The sequence below is a fragment of the Simochromis diagramma genome, unplaced genomic scaffold, assembly GCF_900408965.1.
Source record: "Simochromis diagramma unplaced genomic scaffold, fSimDia1.1 OVJJ01000361.1, whole genome shotgun sequence".
Classification (NCBI taxonomy): domain Eukaryota; kingdom Metazoa; phylum Chordata; class Actinopteri; order Cichliformes; family Cichlidae; genus Simochromis; species Simochromis diagramma.
The window spans coordinates 18,908,572-18,935,468 of NW_024386860.1; the positions used below are offsets into that span (position 1 = coordinate 18,908,572).

The window sequence follows — 26,897 nt, forward strand, 5'->3', positions numbered from 1 at the left end:
TGGAGGCACTCTTCATCCATTTGTCATCAGCTGCAGCTGAAATGATCTTCAACAATCTGCTTCTGCACCACCAGAGTTTACCTGAGCAACTTCATTCCGTCTTCATCAGTCAGTCTGAAGCCTGTCGTCGTCTGAGCATGCTCAGAGCGTTAGCAGCCCAGACTCGAGCTGGTCCAAAGTCAGGCTGAGGTGTCCTCGCGTCCACACAGAGGTCAGCGCCACCATCTGCTCGTGCCGATCTGCCATTTCACACCTTCATCATCCTCAGAAACCAGGAAGCGAACGCCTCACCTGCTGAAGCTCACAGCTTCATCATCATCATCATCAGGCTCCTCAGGCCGATCCACTCCGTCACCGCTCGGGAACGGTCATCGTCAGTGTTCAGGTAAACAACTGCTCACCTGCACAGGTGACCTGCACAAGTAACAACACCTCAGAGGTCAAAGGTCGTTCCTCCCCCATCCCTCTTTAGTTTTACTTTACAGCCTGTAAGAGGCAGAGGCCACGCCTGTTATGACATCACTGATCAAGTCAGCTGTTCATGGCAGCCAATCATCCGTGAGAACTCAAGTGTCTCGCTGCTCCGCTCTTTTTTTTTTACTGAATGACCCGTCCGTGATGTCACCAGCGTCCTCAGAGCTCCCCCCGTGTAACGTGTTGGTCTCTCTTGGCAGATGTTTGTCCTGCATCAGCCACCGTAGGGTCAGAACACAGATTCCCATTTTGGGAAACGGCACCCCCTCCGCCCAGTCCTGGAGCGCCGCTCAGCACTCATTGGTCCCGATGTTCCCGCAGACACCTCCCAGTATGTTCACTGGTTCCCAGAGTAAGCAGCATCACACCTCTGTGATACTTAAACTTTTCACAGAAACAAAGAGTCAGCGTTTCAGTTTCAGCTTTATTTCTTTATTTTCTGTAAAACACGGTGAACCTCCAGCCGCTGCGCTTTAAAAACACCTCTGGGTTCAAAACGTTTTCATATGTACAAGACTCAACGTTCCCTGGTTATGACAATAAAAATCTCAATAGAAACAAACTTTATTATTCAAATATGAAGCAACAGACGCAGAGCGCTCAGATGTTCTTGTTTTGTTTTTTAACTCTGGAGTCTAAAAAAAACATGAAAAAAACTATAAACATTAATGAGAGAAATTAATATCAATAAAAAATATGAAAAATATGAAATATGGCCTTTAACTGATCCCTAATCCACACACAGGTCAGCAGCGCCCTCCACTGGCAGAGACTGGAACTGCAGGCTTACTCTGCACAGTTATTGCATAACAAGAAAACAGTCTCTCACACTCTCTCACACACACACACACACACACACACACACACACACACACGAATTCTGGGATTTCTTCCTCAGTTTTGAACTTTTTGACCTACTGAACGTCGTATGAAAGGAAAAAACAAACAAAACATTAAACAGGAAGTAAAACACGATTTTGTTCCAGGATCGCCGCACGAAGCTTCTCCGTCCGTTTGATCGAACGCGTTTTGGTTTTATTCTAACAGAAGAAGAAAAAAGAAACGCTGCTGCTGAGCACGAAGGCGTCGCTGATTCCACCATGAAACTTTTAATAAAATATTTCATATTTTTATTTGTATTCATGGTGCGAACGGCGACACGGGCGAAGGAAACGAAAGGAGGAAGGACGGAGGATTAACGTGTCAACATGTCACATGATCAAAGCTTCATCTATAAACACTAAAGTCACCTCTGAGCTTTTCTTTAAAAAAAAAATTTTCTGCCTCTGTGACGGCTGACGTCGCCTCGGCACAGACGTCCTTATATGGTCATCTGCTCCTCTGCAGGCTTCCAAAAGCTGACCAATCAGGCCTTAACATTTGGAGTGAGAGTGGAGGTCAGATTATGCAGAACTTTACAGCCTGGAACAGGAAGTGCTTTTCAAAATGAGTCATTTATAATTGTTAAATGAAAACTAGAAGAAGAAATATTTAAGATTTAACCCTGTGAAACGTGTCCGATTATATTTGTAATATTCTCTCAGATTCAAAAAGTAGAAAAAAGCATTTTAATAAAATTACGACTTTAATCTCAGAAAATATTCGAGCTTTTTAATCTTTCTGTACCTGCGGTGGTCCTGACACAGGCGCCGCCGCGGCCTGAGGGCGCCGCCGCGCCTCCTCCAGGAGGAGGTGCAAAGATCACACGTCCAGACTCGTGTGCAGCACTTTGACTTCTTGGGATTTTCATGACGTGACCTGATTGGCTGACGCCTGTGATGACACGAAGTGCGGTGCATTTTTATTGGCTGCTCTACTGCAGCCTGTCAGTGTGAACATATTGATCAGGTGGCGATCACAGGGGATCAATGAGCTGATCAGGTATTGATCGACGGAGCGAAAGCTGGAGATGAAGTTGACCTCTCGCCTCGGGTCACTGAGACTGAAGGACGAGGTCAATCGATCAATGACTGGAGCGGCTGCTGCTCCTGATGGCCGGGCTGAGGTGGGAGGAGCTTGTCTGCAGGTCCTCAGAGATCAGCTTCATTTCGTTTTTCCCGTCCTCGACTGTGACCTTTATCTTGTGAGCGACCTGCAGGGGGCAGCAGACACACCTGAACCTCCAGTCCCACTGCTTTGGATTCAAGGTTTCCCAAAACTTTCCAGGCTGAAGGAAGGATTTTGATTGAGTTTTAATCGTTCGGGGTGGTTCCTACGGCAGCCCGTCAGGGCCATGATGGAATATTTTATCTTTAAATATAAAAAACATTTATCCTTTCAGGATTATAAATTATTTTTTCTAATAAACCTCATCAGGCGGCTATCATTAACGCGGCTCTAATAATCTATTTGTTTATTTTGGTTATGATGTCGAATTTTCAGATTAAAGCAGCAAACGAGGAAACATTTAAAAATAATTTTCCTCGTAAATGTACGACTTTTATATTTGTTTTTTGCTCCTCTTGAAACTTACGTAAATTTAAATTCATTCAAACATTTTCAGAATAAAATCAAATCTGTTTAAAACAGAAAGAGAGATTTTGTAGTCGTGCAGCTTCCTGTCAGGCTCTGATTGATCACATGTGTTGATAACGCGCTCTTACATTTGTTTTAAGGCGGGGCTGGGACTCTGCTGGGACCTCGCCATCCTGGGCGAGCGCATCGAGCTTCGACCTTCATGCAGTCAGGCGGATGTGCGGGCTGATCTCACAACGGTGGCGGCGAGCTAAACGCTTTCTTCTTAAATATGATTTTTATATCTGAGTTATTTACAAAAATAAAAACTTTATACTTGAGTTCATAAAAACACGAGGAGGAGGAAGGCTCGCGCTCCTCTTTGAAAAGCATCACTTTGGGTTCAAAGGTCAGCTGACCATCTGCAGGCGGCGGGAATGTGGATGTAACAGACAGACGTCAGCTGGTCAAAGGCGCCGTCGATGCTCCGCCTTCAGATCAGCTGACACTCACACAGAGAAGCCGAAGAGCAAGCAGATCGTGTGATGACACGGGACGCGTCGACTCACAGCGCCGAAGCGGGACATGGTGGGTGTGTCCATTCTTCATGTACAGACTTCGTGCAGCCACGGCAGTTCTCCAGCTGAGGGGCGTGTTCTCCTGACGAGCCTCGGCGGGAGAAAACTCGAAGTGCCCCGCGTGACCACGGCAACGCTCAGCTGCCGTAGGTCGACGCTCGTGTCCAGTCAGAGGCAACATAAAGGTGGGCGGGTCGGAGCATGCTCACACGTCAAAATGAGTTCTGCATAAAAGAGCGGAGCAGCCCGAGCAGAAGCAGCACGCACGGTCAGGGGTCAGGGGACAGAAGTCAGAGGACAAAGGTCAGGGGTCATGGCTAAGTTCCTGTTAAAGTAGCTGTCAGAGCAGAAAGTGGCTTCCACACCGCTCTCACGCCTCCGCTCCTGTGGCGTGACGCCATCATGACGGCCGGGTGTGGGCGGGGAGTGGTCAGAAAGCTGCAGCAGGTTTCTGACTTCAAGCAAGCGAGAGCGTTTTCAGTTTAAGTGCCATTGACAGTGAGGCTCCGCCTCCTTCAGTTTATCCCTCCCCCAACACAGATGTCAGCTCCTTCATCGATGAAGGAGCATTCTTCCAAAGCTCGCTCGACAGACCGGCTGTGGGGGAGCGACGGAAGGGTGGAGTCCTCTCCAGGTGCGGGCGCCGTTCCCGGAGCGTCGGCGGCGTCACTTGAGCCGGTCCGAGCGGAAGGAGTCCTCCACGGCCGGGTCGGCCAGCATCAGGTTGCCCTCCAGCATGTCCAGGGACAGCGGGTCCATCCGGAGCTGGTCATCCAGCGAGAAGGAGTCCATCTCAAAGCCAGGGACGTTGGACAGCGCGCTGGCGATCTCTTTGGACAGGCCCGTCGGAGAGTCGCCTGCAGACGAAGGGGGAGGGGTTTAGAGGCGTGCAGGAGAAACAAACAGAAAACACGACGCTTGGCTCGCATCTCACTGACCTGTGAGGATGATGTTGGGCACGTTATGTCGTCCGTCGCCGCCGCTGAAGTTCTGGTTCTGATTGTTGAGGAGCTGCTGGTCACTGAGGTCCTGCAGGTCTAGCGCCCCCTGGTTGTTGGAGGGGAACTGGTTCTTGTCTGCGCTGCAGCTCAGACCGCTGTGGTTCAGGGACAGCATGTCGGCCTGGGTCTCTGTGGCGAACTGCAACGGGAAGACAAAGCTGAGGTCACGTGACTCAATAGAGACGCCGCGCAGAACTGAGATGGGCTGTCACGGCGCAGGAGGGTCATCCTCAAAATCATCAAAACCTGAAGAAGCATGAACTTTAACTTCTTTAACCAACCACGCTACAGAATACAGATGAAACTCTACCCTCCACCTGAGCTCCACAGCCAATCATCTGCCTCCATCTCCTTCTGTCCCACCCACCCTCTGCACCTCCTTCTCTTCTCCACCTTCATCCTCCACCCTCCCTCCTCCTCACATGCTCAGACGATCTCAGCCCCTCTTACAAACACCCTGCAGCTATACTGACAACCAATCAGCTCCTTCTATTCAAACATGTGACATCACTCCTTTACCTGCTGCTCAGATCTGCCGGTGAGCTGCAGGCTCAGGTAGGGGTCGTCCAGCAGAGAGCTGAGCAAGGCATCCTGGGAAAAAGACAACAGAAAGACAAAGTGATTAAATCCAGTTTCAGCCGAGGATGTAAAACACACACGCAGACACACACGCAGACACGCACACACGCAGACACGCACACACTTAAACTAATCTAATGTTTGGTGTCAGCCTCATGCTGGTCACATGACTCTCAGCGTCCTCACTAGCGTGCTGATGTTTACGCCTTCTGCCTCCTCCAGGACGGCCCGGGTCTGGCGTCTGTCCCGGGAACGCCACTATCTCTCAGCAGTAGGGCTGGGCGATATGGCCTAAAAGCCGTATCGCGATATAATTTGAAGCACGTGTGGTAACGATATATATCACGATATATTCTTTTCTTCTGTATAACGTATTTTCCACACTATAAGGACTTAAAATCCTTTAATTTTCTCAAAAATCGAGAGTGTTCCTTATGTATGAATTCTGGTTGTGCTTACTGACCTCGAACCGATTTTGGCTGCAGAAATCTGTTAAAAATGTTTTAGTACAACTTTGGTAAGCAGCACTGCTTGATGGATCGTCAGAGCATTACGGCTGCCGTAGTGAGGAGCTTCGCGGAGTAATCTGGGTCCAAAACTCCGTCTGCTTCAGGTCCCAAAGTCAAACGAACACTGAGAGTTAAAAACTGTCTAAATTCTTTCATCTTTAATAAAATCATCAGCGTTGCTGCTTTACCAGGTGTAATAATTAAGTTTAACATCCAGGCATCCATGAAAACAGAAGTTATTAAATTTAACGGAGTTAAATCAATTACTTTGGATTACTTAATATATTATCATGCTGTTTACAACTACATGAATGTGATTTATTACTATTACTGAAGGTCCGCGGCTCCGAACCGTAGTAAAGGGACCTCTGACTAATACGTCGGGTTTGTAGCTGAAAACTAGCTTTACTTTGATGTCTGGGTCAACTTTGCTAGCAAGAGACAGAGAGAGGCGTTGAAAGGCTGCTGCAACGGAGCTTATGGTTTCAGAGGAAAACACGAACACAGCGTACAGTCGAGTCTTAACAGCTTACTTGCAGCTGGGCTCGTCAGGCTCTCTGTTTGGCTGCAGTGGTTATTATTATATTTACATGCTTCCAGCTCCCGTTTCTGCTCGGTGACAGCTCGTACTTTTCCTTTCTCTCTCCTCTTGCTCACAGACTCATAACAGGTATGGCAGTCCATTCTCCCTGCAGCACGGACTACACTGCCCATGATGCTTTCGACCAAAACAGGCGCAGCTTGATGACATCATCAACATGCGCTATCGTGGTAGAGCGGTATAGTCAAAATCTCTATCGTTGGCCAAATTTATATCGTTTCTATTGTATATCGTTTATATCGCCCACCCCTACTCAGCAGACAAACTTTCAGAGCAGAAATCCTTCGCTGATGCTAAACTACGAGATACACACTCAGAGCGCCGCTCCTGATTGGCTTATTTGCCTTTATAGTAACCACACTCGTGCTGCAGTCACATCCCAGGAGTCACAGCCAGGTGCCTCCGGCATGTTTCACATCCTGGAGGCCGGAGCAGCAACACACTGAGCGAGGAATGGTCTCCTTCACACCCCTCGGCGTTACCTCAAACCAGGTGAAGGTGACTCCTCCCCCTATGACCTGCGCACAGATGAAACTTTGGTGCTCGTTTAACAGCCGTTGCCGTCGAAATACAGACGGAGCGTCCTCCTCCCGGCTGAGAGCCCGCTCCACAGGTCTCCCCAAGTAGAGCGTCATGGGCGTGATGATGGGCGTGGCCTCTAACTGCTCCTCAGAACCAGGAAGTGCAGTTGACCTCGTGAGGTCACAAACTGCTGCAAAAAAATGTCAAGATGGAAACGCGTCTGCGTGCTCTGAAAGTGTTCACGGTAACACGTCTTTGATGAAGTCACTGCTGAAGAGTAACCAGCTGATCCAGGTGGGAGGACCTCACCTCTGACCCCGACACAGACGAGTCTCAGGAGTTTATCTGCCGCGTGAACAACGATGACATCATCACGTGGGACACGCTCGCCAGCATCCGCCACAAACACGCAGGAAAACCACAACAACGCCGAAATCCAATCAGACGTTTCCACGTCTCAAACAATCAGAACTGCTCGTGCATGGGCGCCGCGACCTGAGTGTCAGCAGAACGAAGCATTACGCTGCAGGGACAGCGGCCGGCTCCGCCTACTTTAAGGCGAGTGTGTGTGTTTAACTTGAGCTTTGGCGGCAGAGGTCACTCACGTTGTAGATGTCGGCGGGGAGGCTGTGGCCGGCGTGCTGCTGGTGCTGATGGAGGCCGGCTCTCTGCTGCTCCGCTTCCTGTTTGGCGTGGCAGAGTGTGGACGAGGAGGAGGTCTGGACGCACTGCTCCGGCACGCCCTCGCTCTTCACAGGGGGCGCTGCGCTCATCTGCGGTCCCATCGGCCTCTGCTGCTGCGAGGAAACACGGTGGTGAGCGCCAGAGCTAACGGAGGGGAACTTTAGAATCAGGACTGAATTTGGGGACGTACCGCTCCGAAGTGCTGCTGCAGGTGCTGGTTCCGCATGTTCTGCAGGTGGAGCTGCTGCTGGCTGCTGGGCCGTGGCTGCTGGAGGCGGAGCGGCGGCTGGTGGTGGTGCTGAGGCAGCGTCGTTTGCTGCGCGCCGGGCTGGTGCTGGTGGGACTGGCTGAGCGGGTACGGAGGCAGCCGCTGATCCACAGGAAGCCTGCTGGTGTCCAACGGGACGCCCTGCAGAGGGAAGCGGGACGTTAACCCCGGGAAACTCTGTTAAACTGCATCACTTCCTGTTTGTATTGATTTTGAACAGGTGATCGCTTACCTGTGTGATGGAGGACAGGGTGGGTGAGATAGTCGGGGAGAATTGTTTGGAGTGATGCCGCCGTGAGTCGCCGCCCAGCGGCAGGATGAGCGGGGACAGCTGGACGCGGCGGCGCGGCGACGTGCTGAGCTGCGGCGGCGGCTGGCCCTGCCCACTCATCAGTGGCGAGTAGGAGGAGGAGCAGGAGCCAGAGCCACCCACGCCGCTGCTGTAACCAGGGTTACCGCTGGACGCAGACTGGAGGGAGGAGTTACTGAGAGACGAGTGCAGCGATTGGCTGCTGAGGGAGGATGGCAGCGACGGCGAGGAGCTCAGGGACGACTGCAGCGAGGGGTTGCTGAGCGATGAGTGCAGGGAGGCGGAGCTAAGGGAGTTGGGGAAGGAGTGGCTGCTGAGTGATGACTGGATGTTGGGGTTGCTTAGCGATGACTGCAGGGAGGGGTTACCGAGCGTGCTCTGTAACGATGCCAGGAGTCCTGAAAGACACAAGAACAACAACAACGTTAACACCGAGCACTCAGCTGATTGCACCTCGCCATCTACCAGCTCCGTCCCAGGAGGTCGCAGCAGGTGTAAACATTACTGCAGTCCTGTCTGACATCATTTACAATAAACACGCGTTCCCTCGTCCACCTGGTCCGCAGCCTGTCAGAGCACGGGACGACGATGCAGACGGTAACCTGAGGTCGAGCTCTCAGCCACTTCCTGCCTGAGGTCGCCTCACAGACGACTCAACATTTTCCGACGCCGCTTCCTCCCTCAACAAAAGTCCTCCTCTCGGGTTAAATTTAGCGCTCGCCCACGGACTTCCTCTGCCGACTCTGACAGTAGAGCTCAAAGGAAGAGCCGCTCGCTGTCAGAAACGCCGCAGCAGGAAGAGTGGCCTCTGCTGCGGCGACTCCACCCTCTGGTTCTCCTCCTACGGCAGCTTCAGTCTTCCTGATTCTCCCGGACCTTCGCACGTTTCAGCAGCTAACAGCACGACCTGTCTGACTCGCCGTCGCAGACATTACTCTGAAACACGGGACCACGGACTCACTTCCTGTACCGTGTGCGGTCCCGCCGAGTCACCGCTGTCCCAAACAGCCTCTCGAGAAACATATGGAGACTCGGATCTCGAGGAAACAGCAGCTGTTCAGCAGAAGTTCCTGATAACTTAGTCTGATATTGGCCGACCGCGGCCGTCCTTTTACACGTGGAAGCGAACAGGGGTGTGTCTAAAGGAGGGCGTGGGGTGTACGAGACCCTATCAAGGCTTTTGTAACATTTTTCAGATTGAAAGTGAAACAATGTTAAATGTTGTTTATTTAAAAGCTTTTTTCACAAACCAATACAAACGTACACGAGGCGCTGACCTGAGGGTCGTCAGGCTGGACGCTGAGTTATTATTTATATTAATAAACATCTGCAGCATCATAACGTTGTTCTCAGCAGCACAAAAACTGTTTAAAAAATGTTTCAAAAATGTAATCCTAATATAGCGTGAATACAATCGGGGGTTTAGTTTATGTTGTGTGCAGTAAAACATTGCAGTTTTTAAAACCAACGTTTGTTCTGACAGACCTGTTATTATTGCCCATTAATAAGACAAAAGTATTTCTTATCCGATTACTTAATTAATCGATGGAATAGTCAATAGATTACTCAATTACTAAAATAATCGATAGCTGCAGCCCTTTTCTGCTCTCACCTGCACAGATTTCACACCTGTCAATCATTTCACTGCTAACACGACAGACTGCAGTTCAACACATCGCAAAACGTGTGCGGTTACAAAAAGACGTTAAACACCTGTAGCCACGCACAAACTCACAGGTCACAGCTTCACTTACCTGGTGGGTGGTGGAAGCTGCCGTTTCCTCCTTGCGCGTTGGCGGCGTTGATCCCCAGCTGGGTGAGGGTGGAGGCCAGGTTTCCCGTGCTGCTGCCACCACTCAAAGAGGACGACCCCGGGAAACCCGGTTCGTCCTGGTCCAGTGGCGTGGGCAGTGGCGAGGGGAAGTGGAGGCTGGAGAGGTCAGGCAGCGAGCCGCCAGTGTTCAGCGCCGAGGGAACACCATGAGCCGGCGTGGACGGCTGCTCCGGGGAAGTGAAGATACTGACAGGAAACAGAACAAGGTCAGAGAGATTCACATCACAGCTCAAGTTCCTGAAGCTTTACCCGTCTCCAGGTAACGGTTAAACCAGGCCATTCTTAACAAATCAGGCTAAAGCATCACTCAGATTGACAGAGTATGGCTAACAGGGGCTACAGACTAACAGAGATCGGTTAACAGGAGCTACAGACTAACAGAGATCGGTTAACAGGAGCAACAAACTAACAGAGATCGGTTAACAGGAGCAACAGACTAACAGAGAACGGCTAACAGGAGCTACAGACTAACAGAGATCGGTTAACAAGAGCAACAAACTAACAGAGAACGGCTAACAGGAGCTACAGACTAACAGAGATCGGTTAACAGGAGCTACAAACTAACAGAGAACAGCTATGGAGATGGGTTTTTGCTACCCCCCCCCCAAAAAACCCATCTCCATAGAGACTGTGTCAGCTCCCAAACAGACAAAAAACAAACTAAAAACTAGCAACAAACAACTTAAACATAAACAATTACAAAGAAAGAACAATACAGTATCCACATCTGAACCAAAGAGTAAAACAGTGAAATGTGGATTATTAAATATTAGGTCTCTCTCCTCCAAGTCTCTGTTAGTACATGACTTAATAATTGATCAACAAATTGATTTACTCTGCCTTACAGAAACCTGGTTGCAGCAGGATGATTATGTTAGTTTAAATGAATCAACACCCCCGAGTCATTCTAACTACCAGAAACCTCGAAGCACAGGCCGAGGGGGAGGTGTGGCAGCAATTTTTCACAACAGCCTATTAATCAACCAAAGACCCAGACAGACTTTTAATTCATTTGAAAGCCTGATGCTTAGCCTCGTCCACCCCAGCTGTAAAACTCAGAAACCAGTCTTACTTGTTATCATCTATCGTCCACCTGGGCCTTACACAGAGTTTCTGTCTGATTTCTCAGACTGTTTATCTGATTTAGTTCTGAGCTCAGATAAAATAATTATTGTGGGTGATTTTAACATCCATGTAGATGCTAAAAATGACAGCCTCAACATGGCATTTAATCTGTTATTAGACTCATTTGGTTTCTCTCAAAATGTAAAAGAACCCACTCACCACTTTAATCACACTCTAGATCTTGTTTTAACATATGGCATAGAAACTGAACATTTAACAGTGTTTCCTGAAAACCCTCTCCTGTCTGATCATTTCCTGATAACATTTACATTTACAATAATTGATTACACAGCAGTGGAGAGTAGACTTTATCACAGTAGATGTCTTTCTGAAAGCACTGTAACTAAGTTTAAGAATATAATCCACCCACTGTTATCATCTTCAATGTCCTGTACCAACACAGAGCAGAGCAGCTATCTGAACGCTGCTCCAACAGAGGTCGATTATCTTGTTAATAATTTTACCTCCTCACTACGTACGACTCTGGATACTGTAGCTCCTGTGAAAACTAAGGTCTCTAATCAGAAGTACCTGACTCCGTGGTATAATTCTCAAACACGTAGCCTAAAGCAGATGACTCGTAAGCTGGAGAGGAAATGGCGTGTCACAAATGTAGAGGATCATCATTTAGCCTGGAGAAATAGTTTGCTGCTTTATAAGAAAGCCCTCCGCAAAGCCAGAACATCTTACTATTCATCACTGATTGAAGAAAATAAGAACAACCCCAGGTTTCTCTTCAGCTCTGTAGCCAGGCTGACAAACAGTCAGAGCTCTGTTGAGCCAACCATCCCTTTAACGTTAACTAGTTAACTAGTAATGACTAGTATTATCTACAGTTACTCTTAGTACCATTGATGTTACGTTTGACTCTTTTTCTCCAATTGATCTTTCTGAGTTAACTTCAATAATTACTTCCTCCAAACCATCAACGTGTCTTTTAGACCCCATTCCTACAAAACTGCTCAAAGAAGTCCTGCCATTAATTAATGCTTCGATCTTAAATATGATCAACCTATCTCTAATAATCAGCTATGTAGCACAGGCCTTCAAGCTGGCTGTAGTTAAACCTTTACTCAAAAAGCATCTCTAGACCCAGCAGTCTTAGCTAATTATAGGCCAATCTCCAACCTTCCTTTATATCAAACATCCTTGAAAGAGTAGTTGTCAAACAGCTAACAGATCATCTGCAGAGGCTTATTTGAAGAGTTTCAGTCAGGTTTCAGAGCTCAGCACAGCACAGAAACAGCTTTAGTGAAGGTTACAAATGATCTTCTTATGGCCTCTGACAGTGGACTCATCTCTGTGCTTGTCCTGCTAGACCTCAGTGCAGCGTTCCATACTGTCGACCATAATATCCTATTAGAGCGATTAGAACATGCTGTAGGTGTTACAGGTACTGCGCTGCAGTGGTTTGTATGATATCTATCTAATAGACTCCAGTTTGTGCATGTAAATGGAGAGTCCTCTTCACACACTGAGGTTAATTATGGAGTTCCACAGGGTTCAGTGCTAGGACCAATTCTGTTTACATTATACATGCTTCCCTTAGGCAGCATCATTAGAAGACATAGCATACATTTACACTGCTATGCTGATGACACCCAGCTCTATCTGTCCATGAAGCCAGATAACACACACCAATGAGTTAAACTGCAGGAATGTCTTAAAGACATAAAGACCTGGATGGCCGCTAACTTTCTGCTTCTTAATTCAGATCAAACTGAGGTTATTGTACTCGGCCCTGAAAAGCTTAGAAATATGGTATCTAAGCAGATTCTTCCTCTGGATGGCATTACCTTGGCCTCCAGTAACACTGTGAGGAACCTTGGAGTCATTTTTGACCAGGACATGTCCTTCAACGCACATATTAAACAAATATGTAAGACTGCTTTCTTCCATTTGTGCAACATCTCTAAAGTTAGAAATATCCTGTCTCAGAGTGACGCTGAAAAACTAGTTCATGCACTTATTACTTCCAGGCTGGACGACTGTAATTCATTATTATCAGGAAGTCCTAAAAACTCCCTGAAAAGCCTTCAGCTAATCCAAAATGCTGCAGCAAGAGTCCTGACAGGGACTAGAAAGAGAGCAGATTTCTCCTGTTTTGGCTTCCTGTTAAATCCAGAATTCAAAATCCTGCTCCTCACATACAAGGTCTTAAATAATCAGGCCCCATCTTATCTTAATGACCTTGTAGTACCATATCACCCTATTAGAGCACTTCGCTCTCGCTCTGCAGGCCTACTTGTTGTTCCTAGAGTATTTAAAAGTAGAATGGGAGGCAGAGCCTTCAGTTTTCAGGCCCCTCTTCTGTGGAACCAGCTTCCAGTTAGGATTCAGGAGACAGACACTATCTCTACTTTCAAGATTAGGCTTCAAACTTTCCTTTTTGCTAAAGCATATAGTTAGGGCTGGACCAGGTGACCCTGAATCCTCCCTTAGTTATGCTGCAATAGACGTAGGCTGCCGGGGGATTCCCATGATGCATTGAGTTTTTCCTTTCCAGTCACCTTTCTCACTCACTATGTGTTAACAGACCTCTCTGCACTGAATCATATCTGTTATTAACCTCTGTCTCTCTTCCACAGCATGTCTTTATCCTGTCTTCCTTCTCTCACCCCAACCAATCACAGCAGATGGCCCCGCCCCTCCCTGAGTCTGGTTCTGCTGGAGGTTTCTTCCTGTTAAAAGGGAGTTTTTCCTTCCCACTGTCGCCAAAGTGCTGCTCATAGGGGGTCATGTGATTGTTGGGTTTTTCTCTGTATCTATGAAGCGCCTTGAGGCGACCTTTGTTGTGATTTGGCGCTATATAAATAAAATCGAATTGAATTGAATTAACAGAAGCTTTTTGGGACTTACTTGATGCCGGGAACTTCGCAGGACTTCGGCCGGGATGACAACAACGGCAGCTGGGAAAGAAAAATCCAGAATAACAGAAATGACTCAGAAGCATCAAACACAAAATCACTGAGTAAACTTTAGAACAAGCTAAAAACACAAAACTTAAAATGTCAACATGTTTCTAAAACGGACCCTGCAGCAGCTGTGTCAGGATGATAATGAGATTTTGACTCATTTAACTTCCATAAACTAGTGAGAAATGTCCTTCGCATACTCTCAGGACATTTATGGAGATTGGAGGGAGAAATTAATATAAATGTGAATATTTAATGTAAGGGTGAAACAGGCAGATGGTGTTTCTGTGGGTTTTACCTTCTTGATGTCCCAGGGTTTCATCAGCTTCCCCTCGTCCAACACGTTCTCCTCGATGGGAGGGACAGGATACGGAAACACTGAGGGACATAAAACACCGTGACTCACACACGGAGAGGAGGGCTGTGACGCTTTAATGTGAAAAGCTCAAGGAGGGAAAAGCTGGCGTCCTTCATGCATTTGTCATTGTTGTACAAACATACAGCACAAGATTATCCTGCTAGCTGCACTTTCCTTTGTAACTATGTTGCATCCTTCTCATGTTTGCCCTGTACAGTCTCTTATTGGTCTTTACTTTTGTAAAGATGCTCATCTGCCCGACAACAAACAATATTCCTGTTCTATTGATATCCACAGTCATCATCAGTGAGAGGAAGTTTGACCTTTGGACGTAGGATAAATGTGCGTTACTCACTTCTTCTGCCCTCTCCGTCGCTCTGACCTGCAGCATCACACACACACACACACACACACACACACACACACACACACACACACACACACACACACACACACACAGTGGTGATTACAAACATGCTGAATCACTGAAACGTGTCCGCTCAGGTCGTCGCCGTTACAATCAGAGCTGGATTTAAATGTTTTCCTGTAATTATTAAAAAAGGATAATCCTGCTGAACAGTTTCACTTTAACTTTCCAACATGTTTGAAGCTTCGCGCCCTGAACACGGACCGTCTTCCAAGTCTCTGATAACGCACACCTGTGCTGGCGTCTGTTCGAATCTGACTGACGCAGCGGTTGGCTTGTTGCGTTCGGTTTCACTCACCGCCGATTCTGGCGTTCTGGAGGGCGAGCGTGGGTCCACCAGTGCTGAACGGGTCTCCGGAGGGCGGGTTCATCACACTGGTGTGGAGCGCTGAGTCGGAGTTGGTCCTGAGGGGCGAGAGACACCGACAGAGAGTTAAAGGGGGAGAGAGAGAGAGGAGCAAAGGCTTGGAGGAGGTGAAGGTTAGCGAGGGTGAAACAAAGAGATGAGACGCCAAAGAAACGCTCTTTCGAACTACGGAGAGACAAAAATGCCAAAATGAAAAGAAGCGACTCAAAAATAAATGAATTTGTCTTTAAAGACCAACAAAACATGAAAAAAACAAAACGCAGACATTAATTTACTTTGCTGTTTATGTTTTCACTGATGCTCAGCTGTTAGTCATGTCAGAGTGTAAAAACATAGTAATAACAACAATGATTATTTTGTCTTTTCTCCTGCACAGTGCTGATTAATCATTAACTAATAATCATTAGCATGTATCGCGACTCTCCTCGCGACCCGACGTTTGGATGTTTTCTTTCAGGTTTTAATATTTGTCCTGGACGAGCAGCTAAACTCCGACGCCGTCCGTTTTCTGTGTTTTACTGCTCACTCATCGACCTTTGACCTTTCACTCTGATTTGCTGCCTTGAAGGATCATCTGCAGATCGAGTTCCAGATGTTTCCACGGGGGTGAAGGTCATGTGATCTCTCGTCTTCCTGCATTTGTGCTACTGTATGTAAATGAAGGCGGAGTCATTCTGATCCATTTACTTGGGCCTGATGTTTAACCGACACTCACAGGAAGTAAAAACGTCTAACAGGCAATAAGAGGAAATATTGGAGTGTTTAATGTGATTTTGGCACTTCTGGCTCTCCGTAGAAGGCTCGCTCTGACTGCAAACAGCTGCACAACATGACCTCTGACCTGTGACAGCAGCTGCTGCACCCGAGGTCAGAGGTTTTCACGAGCAGCAGCTCGGGCCGAGCGATGAAGGAAGGAAGAAAGCTTCAAAGTCTGAAGCATCGAAAAGATCTAATTCTTCTAAAAGTCCACTCTGAAGGTTACAGCTGCAGGAAGGAAGAAGAGGAGGAAGTGAAGGTAGGAGGAGGAAGAGGAGGACGAGGAGGGTTCACCTGTTGAGTGCAGTGGTGGGGAGACGAAACAACTGGCTTTTATCCCCGGGGAAGTTTCCAGACCAATTCCTTTATGATCGACAAAAACAAAGTTATTTTGGTCTGACGAGCAGGAAGCAGCGACGAAAAGTCAAAGGGTGACGAAGAGGAGCAGGAGGAGGAGGCTCAGAGACAAACAAGCCAAGCAGAGAGGGAGGCTCCGCGGCCTCGAGCTGCCGGGTCCTGCTGTACGGTGGCCCTGAGCTGCCAAACAAACCCGAGCGGTTGAATTCTGTTCATTTGTTTGTGACGGCAGGATGAAGATCGAGCGTCGAGCTTCTCCCACTTTTCATGTGTCGTGGTTTTCACTCCCTGTGGTGGCGTTCGCGTGGAGGATTTCAGGTCCCGCGGCTCCTTCAGTCCTCGTAACGCTCCGCCTGCAGCGGGGAGGGGTCAGCTCAGCTGGAGGCTTGTTGGACGCGATCTGAGCTGATGTTTCTGCACATCGTGACATTTAACCGCCCCGCCCACGCACCCTTCCTGCTTTGTTGTGGTTTTTTCTGAGTGCGTTATCGCCTCGGGGGCCACCGTAGTTTGTGCTCAGACCCCCAACCTGACCACGCCACCGTGCTCCTACAAAGGAGGTGGAGCGAACGCAGGCAGATCTGAAACCAGTCAGTGGCAGAAACCTGCGGGGGCGGAGCTTCATAGGACACCTGGAGTTCGGAAGCCGGCCTCCCTCTGAAGGAAACGCAGAAAGAAGGCAGGAAACAGCGGAAGAAGCCAAGAAGAAAGAGCCAAAGATTCCAGAAGAAGAAGAAGAAGAAGAAGAAGAAGAAGAGCAGGGGGAACACAGGCTGGAATCGGCTCCTCTCGGTCAACGCGAGGACCACGGGACCCTCTGAAGCCTCAGAGTCACCTCGCCGTCACTGCAGCGGGTAGGCGAGTCTTCCTCGAGCGCTGCGACAGCACGGGTTAAACGCCTGTCACGATCACAGAACATCTGTGTACAGATGTTATTCACGGGTCACACTGCAGCAGAGTGTCTTCTTCACAGCCTGAGGCGGAGCTTCATCTCCTCCGGTTTCTGATCTCAGAGGAGCGTCGAGGTTTTACTGCAGCGACGCTGAGGCTTCAGGAAGGAACAGCAAGCAGGAGCGAAACCAAAGAAACAGACCTGCCGACAGACACACGGACACACACACACAGCGGGGAGAGCAGGGGGCGGGGTTAACAGACAGCACCTTCTCCAGCTGGGGTCGGGTGGCGGCGACAGGTAGGCGGGGCTGTACGGGGAGCTGTCCATCTGAGGAAGCAGCAGGTTAAGGAAAGCTCAGAGCTTCATCAGTTTCAGTATCAGGAGGAGCTAAACGAGCTTCAGATGGCGCCGACACCACGCTGACCTGTAGAAACTCACCTGTGTCGCTTCTCGGGGGCTAAATCAGCTCATCGGGTTTGAATGACCCCGCCCTGTTAGGACACGTTAACCCCGACAGCCCGATGTCGTTTTTTTCTTTAAACTTATTTGTAGGTTTTCTGATTCATCATCGGGGTTTCTGCAGGACACGAGCGGAGGAGGATGAACTCTGAACTCTCGCCCTCACAGGGAACGCTCAGTGCAGTCTGAAGAACTCAGAGCTTCACCACAACTTCTTACTCAAACCAAGGTCAAAGGTCGCACTTCTGTCAGACGGGAGGAGCTCCAAGTGTGGAGACGAGCGTGCCTGCACGACTTGTTTCTCTGAGCAGCTTTTTCACTGCTGCTGTGACACAAACTCAACGTGATCACTCGGAGTTTCTTAGATAAAAGTTCCTCGCAGTGGCTCTCAGCATCAGCCCCGCCCCCTCGCCCCATCGACTGCAGAGGACGACTGAGAAAGAGCGCGACAAAAACGCCCCGTCCAATAAAGCATCGACATCTGTGAGCTCGCCGCCCGACGCCTTTCCTGCACTTCCTGTCTCCTTCTGTTATCCTAAAAGCTGAAACACTGGCTTCATGACGCATCACTGCGACCACAGAGGAGAAGGAGTGCACCGCCGCTGGATTTTACCGCCACGCCGAAATCTCTAAACGCTCACTGTCAGCTGACACGCCATCCTCCGTCACCACGAACACACACACTGATTTATTCCACACTCCATCCTGGAGCTGCTGCTGCAGATTTTTGGTCATCCGCTGCTGAAAATAGTTCCCAGCAATCAAAGTGCAGCTGAGAGGTTTCACAGTCTTTACAGGAAGTAAACAGACAGACAGGAAGTCAGGAGCACAGGAACAATCTGGAATAAGACAGGGAGCCTCGCGTAAACTGAAGGATACTTTGCGATATGGTCGGACCGGCGAGACGAAGCGGCGGTCCCTCTGCACTCGCTCCACCAGCCCGTGATGCCGCGTCGCCCGACTGGACTCCAGAGTGGACGGGAAGGAGCCCTGGGGGGGGGGACAGAGAGGGGAGGACAGAGTCAGCATCATTTCCACACCTGTAAATACTGAGGAAACAGGAAGCCTCACACACTTCAAAATAAAAGCCCATAATAATGTGACCTGATCGGGATTACTCTGCTCAGTATTTGTAATCTCAGATATTTACTCAGAGAATTCGATCACTGACACGTGTTGCAGTTATTGAAACAGCATTTTTGTCTGATCTTCGAGTATAATTCAAACTGAACAAAGATGAGGCGGTGAGGTCAGCCTGTAGGGACCAACGGCTGTTTGTAAAGTGAAGCTCGTGTCCCGGGGCAACCGCGGTCCCAGAGTTCCCCGCACGACCCCAGGGGAGAACTGGAGAGCCCCGAGCAGGCGAGACCTTCCTAGATCAGAGGATCAGCAGCTGCAGGAGGGCGTTAACAAGCCACACAACAGAGACCCCGTTGGATCAGGGGGTGGAGCTTCTGCAGGCTACCTGTGTGTGTTTGGGTCGCTCTGATGCAGACAGATCCTTTAATGTGGGATCAGCCATCTGCATCAGACGCACAGGAGGAAACTCAAACACCTGAGAGACGTTCTGTCCACGCTCAGCTCCACTGCAGCAGAGGAGGAGGAGCCACAAACAGCGCCATTACAGACAGAGTGTGATGGAAACACTGATGAGTCAGAGATGATGAGCTGGCTCGGCTTTCTAACTCCTGCTGCCCACATCTGATTGGAGCTCACAGCAGAGACCCGGTGCCTGATTGCCTCCAGAATAAAGGAGAGAAAACACTGAGCCAATCGTCTTCCTCGTCACAAAAGAATCAGTAAACACTGACGCTGAAGGCAGAGCGACGTTTCCTCACATTTCTTTTTTCAGGAAGGAAAAAAAGCATTAAAAATATACACGAGGAGAGTAAAGAGATACGATCAGGACCAAAGACTCAAACAAAAAGAGAAACTAAGCGGATGAGAGGCGACGACAGAGACCGTCTGTGGCTTTGATCACATCTGCCGCACGCAAACCACCGAAAGCATCAGACCGCCTTAAATGTTCTGCAGGAGCCCCACAGGGCTCCATCCTCAGCCCACCTTTATTTCCACCTTATTACTCCAATACTCAAACGTAGGCAGTAACGTTTACACAAAACAGGCGTCTTTATCACGTCAGCAGAGATCGACCGACACTCTGACGCTCGCTGACCTGCACCTACGACATAAGAAGAAAAGAAACAGGAAGTGACATCAGGGTGAAAGTGCAGTAGCAGTCGATTACCTGGAAGTCCTGAGGGGTCCTGCCGATCTGGTTCACGTTTGGTAATGAGCCGCCATAGTACGGCCCCTGATTCCTGGCAAGGCGGAGCTTCTGGGCCTGGAGCTGTGAAAGAAAAACACCGTCAATCAGATCAAATACATGAGACGACCGCAACCTCGGCGAGCCGTAACTCGCCGACCGTGCTTCCCCATACAGACTGGTTACCTGAGCAGGTAACCAGGTGATCACTTCACCTGGTTACCTGCTCACTTCAGTGATGTCGTCAAAGGTTGCGTTTAATGCTTTGGTGCTGTGATGACGCGAGGGCAGCAGGCGGAGGGGTGGATGTGGGAAGAAGAGCAGCGCTGATGGTGTTACAGATAAGAGTGAAAAAAGCCCTGCTTTCTTCTCATCGTCTACACCACGTTCACCTCCGCACAATTCGCTCAGCCTGCACAGAAAAACGCCGCTTCCTCGCACCGGTCTCCACCACAGATTTGGGATTATTGATGACATCACTGTTTACGTCATAAATACAAACATCCAAATACAAAGATGGTGGCCCCACTGAGGGCGCCGTGGTTACCTTACACCCAAGTCTCTGAAGCAGAATTATGAAGAGAACAATCTTTGTAGACCTGCAAATACCAGTGCATAAATGAGCAACAAGGGGGCGGAGCCAGAGCGTGCTCAGGCTCAATCCTCTGCCAGACGGAACTCGTTTAACCTTCTGACCACGCCCCTTCAGGCTCCAGGTCCAGCTCTGATTGGATGATCACCAAAGAGGAGCGCAGCGGCAACTTCCTGTTTAATCTTCGCTTTAAACAAACCCGAGGGACGGGTCTGTCCGTCAGAGGAGCAGATTTAAGTCATTCGCCGTCTGCGCGGCTCAAATGCATCAAACCAACGACAAAGCCACGCCGCGTTAACGTCTGAGTTCTCAGGATCGCCCCGGCTCCAGGAACCGGGGACCAAGCTGGACGTCAGGTTAAAGCAGCGGAGCGCAGACGCCGTTTCTTCCTTATCTGAAGTGAAGTGACGGCGCCAGTTTAATTGAAGAGCAGCTTAAGATGTGAGGAGACGGCGCAGAGTTCTGCGCTAGACACAGCACCTCCTCCTCTTTAACATCAGCTCCTCCTCCATGACACGTAACGTAATCACGCTCAACTTCGTCCACAAACGCCGTTTAATTCAGGCCGAGCGGCGCAAATGAGCGGCCATTACATCCACGCATAAAGCTGCAGTTTATGGTCACGCTCGCCAACACGGGGGTCAGAACAAAGAAAGAGGTACACGCGTCTGCATCCCAGAATACTACGGACAATGTGCAGATGTACTGATCAACACATCTGTACAGCGATATAAACATCTGTAGACATAACTGCTGCCACCTTTTATTCGACCTCATCTGTATATAAGCTGCTCTGCACAGTAAAGTCAAATGAAGTCAGAACAGCGGCTCAAACGCTCCATTATCCACATGAAAGATCCAACTTGTGCTAAAAAGCTTATGCCTAATATGATGGCCTCAGGTTTTATTTTGAAAGTTTCTAGCCCGGCCCTTTCCTGTCTGCTGAGTGTGGCGGGTCGCGGTTGGGCTCTGGAGGGTCCCACAGACCAGAGCCAGGACCGCAAGCGGCACAACGTCGAGGAGGAGGCGGCCTCTGCAGAGGAAGCTGATGATGTCATTCCAAAGACCTGCACAGAAACCACCAGCAGCTCGGAGCGCTCGCACGGCGCCATCAGCGCCTGCTGTGACGCCACGAGGCTGTCATCTGTTCCCCACTTCTGAACTTACTCATCACAACAAACAGTTTCCTTTTTTGTTCGTGAAGTTTGGGGAATTCAGAGACATCAGGCCCGAATCACACATCTGTTCCCGCCTTAGGACTCTGCCCGCCGCTGCCATCATCTCCATCGTGAGAAGAGGCAGGCCTCTGAAAATAAACTCAGACTTCCTGTGCCGAGCACAGAGCTCAGCTGGAAGAACACAAACTGGACTGAAAAGCTTTCCCTCCATAATGAGATGACCTCCCTCACAAATACACCGCCCAGCTCTAGCTCCACCCACAGTGTCTCCTCAGGCTCTGAAGGACCTCCTCGCTGCCGAGGCTGATGAGGATCACAACCCGTGTCCATCGCTTCAGGCTGCAGGCGCCGTACACGCTGCGGTATACATCAGCACAGAGACGGCGTGACCAGCGTGAGCTTGTCTGTCTGCCTCTCAGTCAGGACAAAACGGCAGGAGGCCACGCCCACAAAACTACCTTAAGCAACACCCAAACAAAAGCTGTGACAGCCTGTTCGTGCGACTATTTTCTCGTCATGCTGTCACAGGATGAGAGTTTCATGTTCAGAAATGCAACTTTTTAATGGACTAAAGCCGATTTACTGCAATTCTGAACCCAAAATTTGGAAAACCGCTTGTGTTATAATTAAAGATGGCTCCCCGTCGCTAATGAGGCAGTGTAATCACAGCAAACTGTTAGCTCAGAAATATTCCATCCATGTGTTTGTGGACGCCTGAGCTAACTCCAACATGGACCCGTTTTATTTTGTAAGAATCCTCCTCTATGCCGACGACGCCGTCCTGTGTCCACGTGACGCTCCACCTGCAGTGCGAGGACGCCCCACTCAGACTGCTGATAAGGTTTATGATCTGAAAAGCCCACGGGGGGGGTTATCATCCTTACATCTTCATCTGCACTGCCACAGATCTACATTTATTTGAAAAGTACATCCTGCTCTAATTTTAACGCTTGAAAGCCGACATCCTTCCTGTGAGAGCGTGACGGTGATTTACTGCACATGCGATCACCTCCTCGCAGCCCTGAGTCAGTGACCCGTACACGTTTCCTTACAAACTGACTCATCGCTGAATTCTTTGGGAGTCGTTTGGTTACAGCTTCAAATGGCTGATTTTCAACAAGCCCTGAGTTCGGCCATTTTTCCTACTTCAGATATGGAAGACTTTGCAGAAACAGAGTCATATGGACGGCGATCAAAAAGCAGAGAGGCCGTTCCTCTTCAGAGGCTGCTGGGAACGTCTATGTAGCCTGCTGTCCTTTGGAGGTGTCGCCCTCTGAAGCCCTGAAAGCAGCGAACTCGCCAAACTGGAGACGTCTTCAGGAACATCTCCGTGCTGTGGCTTCAGTTCATCAAACACCTTAAACACGCTCAGAGCTACAAACTCAGGTCTAAGGGGGGAAACCTGAATGTCCATCACCTGCTCTCAGATCAGATAACCTCAGCCTCGTTTCCTCTCGCAAGAACTTCAAACTGCCGACGAGCTGCAATCTAAAGAAGAAAAACCACGCTGCGTGTTGTGGCCTGCAGACACAGGAAGTGCCTCCATAAACTCAGTGTGTTTCTGCTGCACGAAAGGTGTTCTTACCTGGCCTCGCTCAGAAAGAAAAGCAGTGAAGTGAAACAGGAGGCATGTCAGACGGCAGGTTTACCCACCTCTAAACAACCAACACCAGCACCGCTGACCCGCAGAGAGCGAGCACCAAACACTATTCATGTTCAGGGTTGGATTATTCTGCATTCATTCATGTCACAGGCAGAAAAACCATTTACAGCACCCGTCTCACTGAAACCCGTCCATCCTTACAGAGGAGCTCAAGAGGAGCAACTAGCTGCTGCCCACTGATTGACTCAGGTGTGAGCACCTGTGTAAAAGCAGAAGTGTTGCAGCACTCAGGTGTGCTAACAGGATGCCACAATCTTCCCAGGAGTGAACATCCCAACACATTCATCCTGAAAAACCCACAGATCTCAGACTCCACAGGCCTCATTTAGAAGGTTAAAGGTCACGACAGCCAGCTGAGGTTTGTAAAGCCGCAGCAGACTTCAGCAACAGACGAGAGTAAAGTGCACAGCAGCAAACGGCTCGCTGTGAGCGCCGTGGAGGAGGGACGACGACCTGAGTGGACCGTGAACTCCCCGTACATCAGAGTATTCCAGAGTCAGAGTGAGGCCGTGTGTCCCGCAGCTGAAGCTCGGACCAATCGCCAGGACGCTGCTGCTGCAGCGAGCGCAGACGGAGCTGCTGCAGCGGTCCAGAGTGCAGAGCTCAGAGAGCTGTGCGTAAATGAATGGAGCAAACTTCAGCAACGCTGTGAAGAAGAGTGGAGCCAAACTCCTCCTCAGAGATCTGACAGGCTGATAAAGTCACACAGGAACTGTCACTGCTGAGGGAGGATCAACGAGCTGCTGAATCATGGCGTGGACTCCGTTTGTCTCACACTGCAGAGGGTCCAGTGAGATCCTCCTCCTTCACATGACTGTATGAGTTCAGAGAGAGCTCGATCATGTCCTCGGGTTAAACTCCTGGATCTGCTACAGACCTGCAGCTTTCTACCTGACGAGTGACTGAGCAGCTCTGACACCATTCACCTGTCAGTGAGGTCAAGCCAATAATGATGCGGATCATGAAACCAGAGGGTCAGACCATCAAACCTGAGGATATTTTCTGTTTGATCACCCTTTCACAAACCCTGGAGGACAAAATCTTTACAGAAGACCTAAACAATCAGTCCGGACCCACAGTGCCTGACTAAATCCATCTGAGCTACACAGAACCAGCACAGAACCAGGGCCTTTCTCAGGACCAACTCGACCCCACAAGGAGACTAAACAGCCCCTCATAATGATAAGAAGCTGCAGCTGCTGGTCCTGGACCTGCTCGGTGCAGCATCTGCTGCAGGTTCTGGTCCGAGTGACCCTCCAGAACCAAACCAGGACCATCAGCAGGAGCTGCAATTCAACAGAGAGGGGAAGAAGACTGTCTGACCTGCAGCAGCGTCCAGAGCAACTCATAGCTTCCAGACAGGAAGAACAGAGCAGCTGAACGTTCAGAATAAGAGTGTGGGAGTATAAAGATGCCTCCACAGCCCACCACGTTCATAAACAGTGAGCTTTTCTCATTCACTCGTGTATGAAATAAACACGTTTATGAAAGACGTGACTGGATGTCAGCCTGAAGCATTCGTGTTTCTGTTCAGCCGTCGGGCCCACGGCTCTTTGGTTTGAGTCCGGGAGAAGCTGTGGCCTACTGTGGTCCATACGCAAGTCCCACCACTCAGCAGCCACCTTCAGGCATCTCCTGAACTACCTTTAATTTTGTGGTCTATGTGCAGAATCACTGTCACATCTGATGTGAAACTAAAAGTTTTATTTTGAAGCATTTATTTCAAAATAAAGGTTTTCTGACTTTGACCCAAAATAAGTCTTGAAGGATGAACTTTTACCACTGTGTGATTATTTCAGTGCCACGGCTCTGTGTGTTCTAATAAAATTACACAAACGCACCTAAAAACTCCAAACCCCACAGCAGCATCACGGGCTGGACTCACAGAACAAAAACACCAGCTTCAGAAACACACCTTTAAACTTGTAAAAATTTGTCAGAAATGACCTCAAACCATCAAAAATAAACTGACAGCCAGACTCCCACATTTTCCCACGACAGTAAACACACCAGCAGAGACCACCTGCCTCCACACTCCGACCCTCTCACCTGCTTCACACCTGAGGGCGTGTTTCAGATCACAGTGACACCCACACATCACCAATGACAAGGTGACGTTAACACATCCGAACCAATCGCCCACCCTGACATTAAAACGGCACCGCCAGGCCAGAGTCCGTGTAAAGTATGCACGATTTAAGGTAATCTTTCCCGGGCAGGGTGGACAAAGATAAAATCACCACGTCAGATCTGTAAAACGCACATATTTGTTCCACAAGTCAAAGAAACAAATCAAAAATAAAATCAGACTATTTTCCTTAGGAGACACAAAACACGAGTAATGGGAGCTTCATTTACATGAAAGCAAAGCCTGTCAATGGCTGACATTAACGCCGAAGTTGCCAAAGGGACAAAATAAACACCCCGAATTAATTAAGTCGAAGGTGTTGGATATGTGTGTGTGACGTGAGGTGACGCCGCGTTAAAATATCCGGTTTTTGGCCGGAGTTCTGCGGGGCACTGCGAGGCTGACAGCGACGTTCACGTAACATAGTAAACAAGACAAGTTAGCCGCGTTAGCTTCGAGCGCTAACGATGTATCGGAAATGAAGAGCAGAGCGTCCCGGAGAGACAAACACCCAACAAAACCCACACACTGCGTCCCCACGAGGTGATCGCCGCTAAAACTGCGCCAAATCTCAGCAAAGCGCCGCGCAGAGACACCGCACAGCGCTTATCCGGAGCCCGACGAGCCCGGACAAGGCCTCGCTTCCTCCGGCAGCTCTCCTCCTCCTGCCGCCGCCTTTCACTCACCCTGGTCGAAGTGATGTCCATCATGACCTCCTGGAAGGCGGCCGTCTCCTCGGCCTGCCGCTGGGTGTGCAGTGCTATCTTCTCGCTGAACTTTCGCGGGTTGGACGCCCCGGAGCCGGCGCCCGAGGCGGGCCCGGGTCCACAGCCGCCTGAGCCCGTCGCAGACATCTTCAGCGAGCGGACGGGACGAGCTGACGTAGTGGAACGATTTCAGAGAGGGGCGGGGTGAAGAGGAATCACTCCCCCGCTTTTTCTGAGCACCCAAACCAGCAGCGAGTCCCGCAGCGGGACCAACCGAAACCCGGCCGAAAACACCCCGCCGGGGAACCGTGTTCACAGCCGCCGGAAGACCGGGACCGGGTTCACAGCCCGGAGCTGACGAGGCAGCAGCTCTGTTGTTGGTTTTTCTTTTAATTATTTTTTCAATCCTGAACAAACAAGAAAGCATGTTCAGTCTTTTTGTGTTCATCTTGCTAAGAATTAAAAATATTTACAAAATCAAAATTAATGTAATAGATTTAAATAATCGAACCTATTTCTGTCCTCTTAAACAATTCAAAGTTGTATTTAAAAAGTGTGTGTGGGGGGGGGGGGGTGAGGTCACGTGGACAGAGTTCAGCGTTTCTTCGTGGGGAGTGTAACCTCTGGCTCACAGACCAGCTAAGATGGCTCGGCTGAGGTGTGTTGGCGCCGCCTGCCGGCAGAGTTCAGCCGCTGCAGGCTGCTCCCCATTTCCCTCCAGCTGCAGAGATTAGAGATCAAAGGTCAAGGTGGGGATCCTATTCTTCCTCACTGTGTGAGTATAAAGTTAATCCGAGTCTGTGGAAGACAGAGTGCAGAAGAAGAAACCTTCAGACCACCTGTAGTTCAGTCGCGTCTCCTCGTTTTTGAGTGTTCACTGTGATTTAGGG

At 49.4% G+C, this 26,897-nt stretch overlaps 1 protein-coding gene across 3 annotated transcripts; it reads right to left on the reverse strand.

Moving 5' to 3' along the window:
- Nucleotides 1-878: 878 nt before the first annotated feature.
- LOC120732993 (CREB-regulated transcription coactivator 2) lies at nucleotides 879-26,200 on the reverse strand. Of its 3 annotated transcripts, none has more exons than XM_040030952.1 (16): nucleotides 25,987-26,200; nucleotides 19,722-19,823; nucleotides 18,353-18,463; nucleotides 17,280-17,341; nucleotides 16,057-16,125; nucleotides 14,938-15,044; nucleotides 14,568-14,594; nucleotides 14,153-14,232; nucleotides 13,799-13,848; nucleotides 9,735-10,000; nucleotides 7,903-8,378; nucleotides 7,593-7,811; nucleotides 7,324-7,512; nucleotides 5,027-5,098; nucleotides 4,445-4,646; nucleotides 879-4,363 (listed from the first exon to the last, which is right to left on the reverse strand). In XM_040030952.1, exons 1-16 carry the CDS (start codon nucleotides 26,152-26,154, stop codon nucleotides 4,173-4,175), a joined length of 2,391 nt encoding a protein of 796 aa, XP_039886886.1. In that variant the 5' UTR covers nucleotides 26,155-26,200; the 3' UTR covers nucleotides 879-4,172. The 3 variants fall into 3 exon arrangements, with proteins under 3 accessions (XP_039886886.1, XP_039886885.1, XP_039886887.1); XM_040030951.1 differs by having other exon boundaries at nucleotides 7,324-7,515; XM_040030953.1 differs by lacking the exon at nucleotides 16,057-16,125 and having other exon boundaries at nucleotides 7,324-7,515.
- Nucleotides 26,201-26,897: the final 697 nt, after the last annotated feature.

Coding starts and splice junctions, on each gene's coding strand:
- LOC120732993 (XM_040030951.1), bottom strand. CDS start 26,154: ATGTCTGCGACGGGCTCAGGCGGCTGTGGACCCGGGCCCGCCTCGGGC. Junction 16,126..17,279: donor CCCGACCCCAGCTGGAGAAG/GTGCTGTCTGTT, acceptor TCGATCATAAAG/GAATTGGTCTGGAAACTTCC. Junction 4,364..4,444: donor GCCCAACATCATCCTCACAG/GTCAGTGAGATG, acceptor CTTCGTCTGCAG/GCGACTCTCCGACGGGCCTG.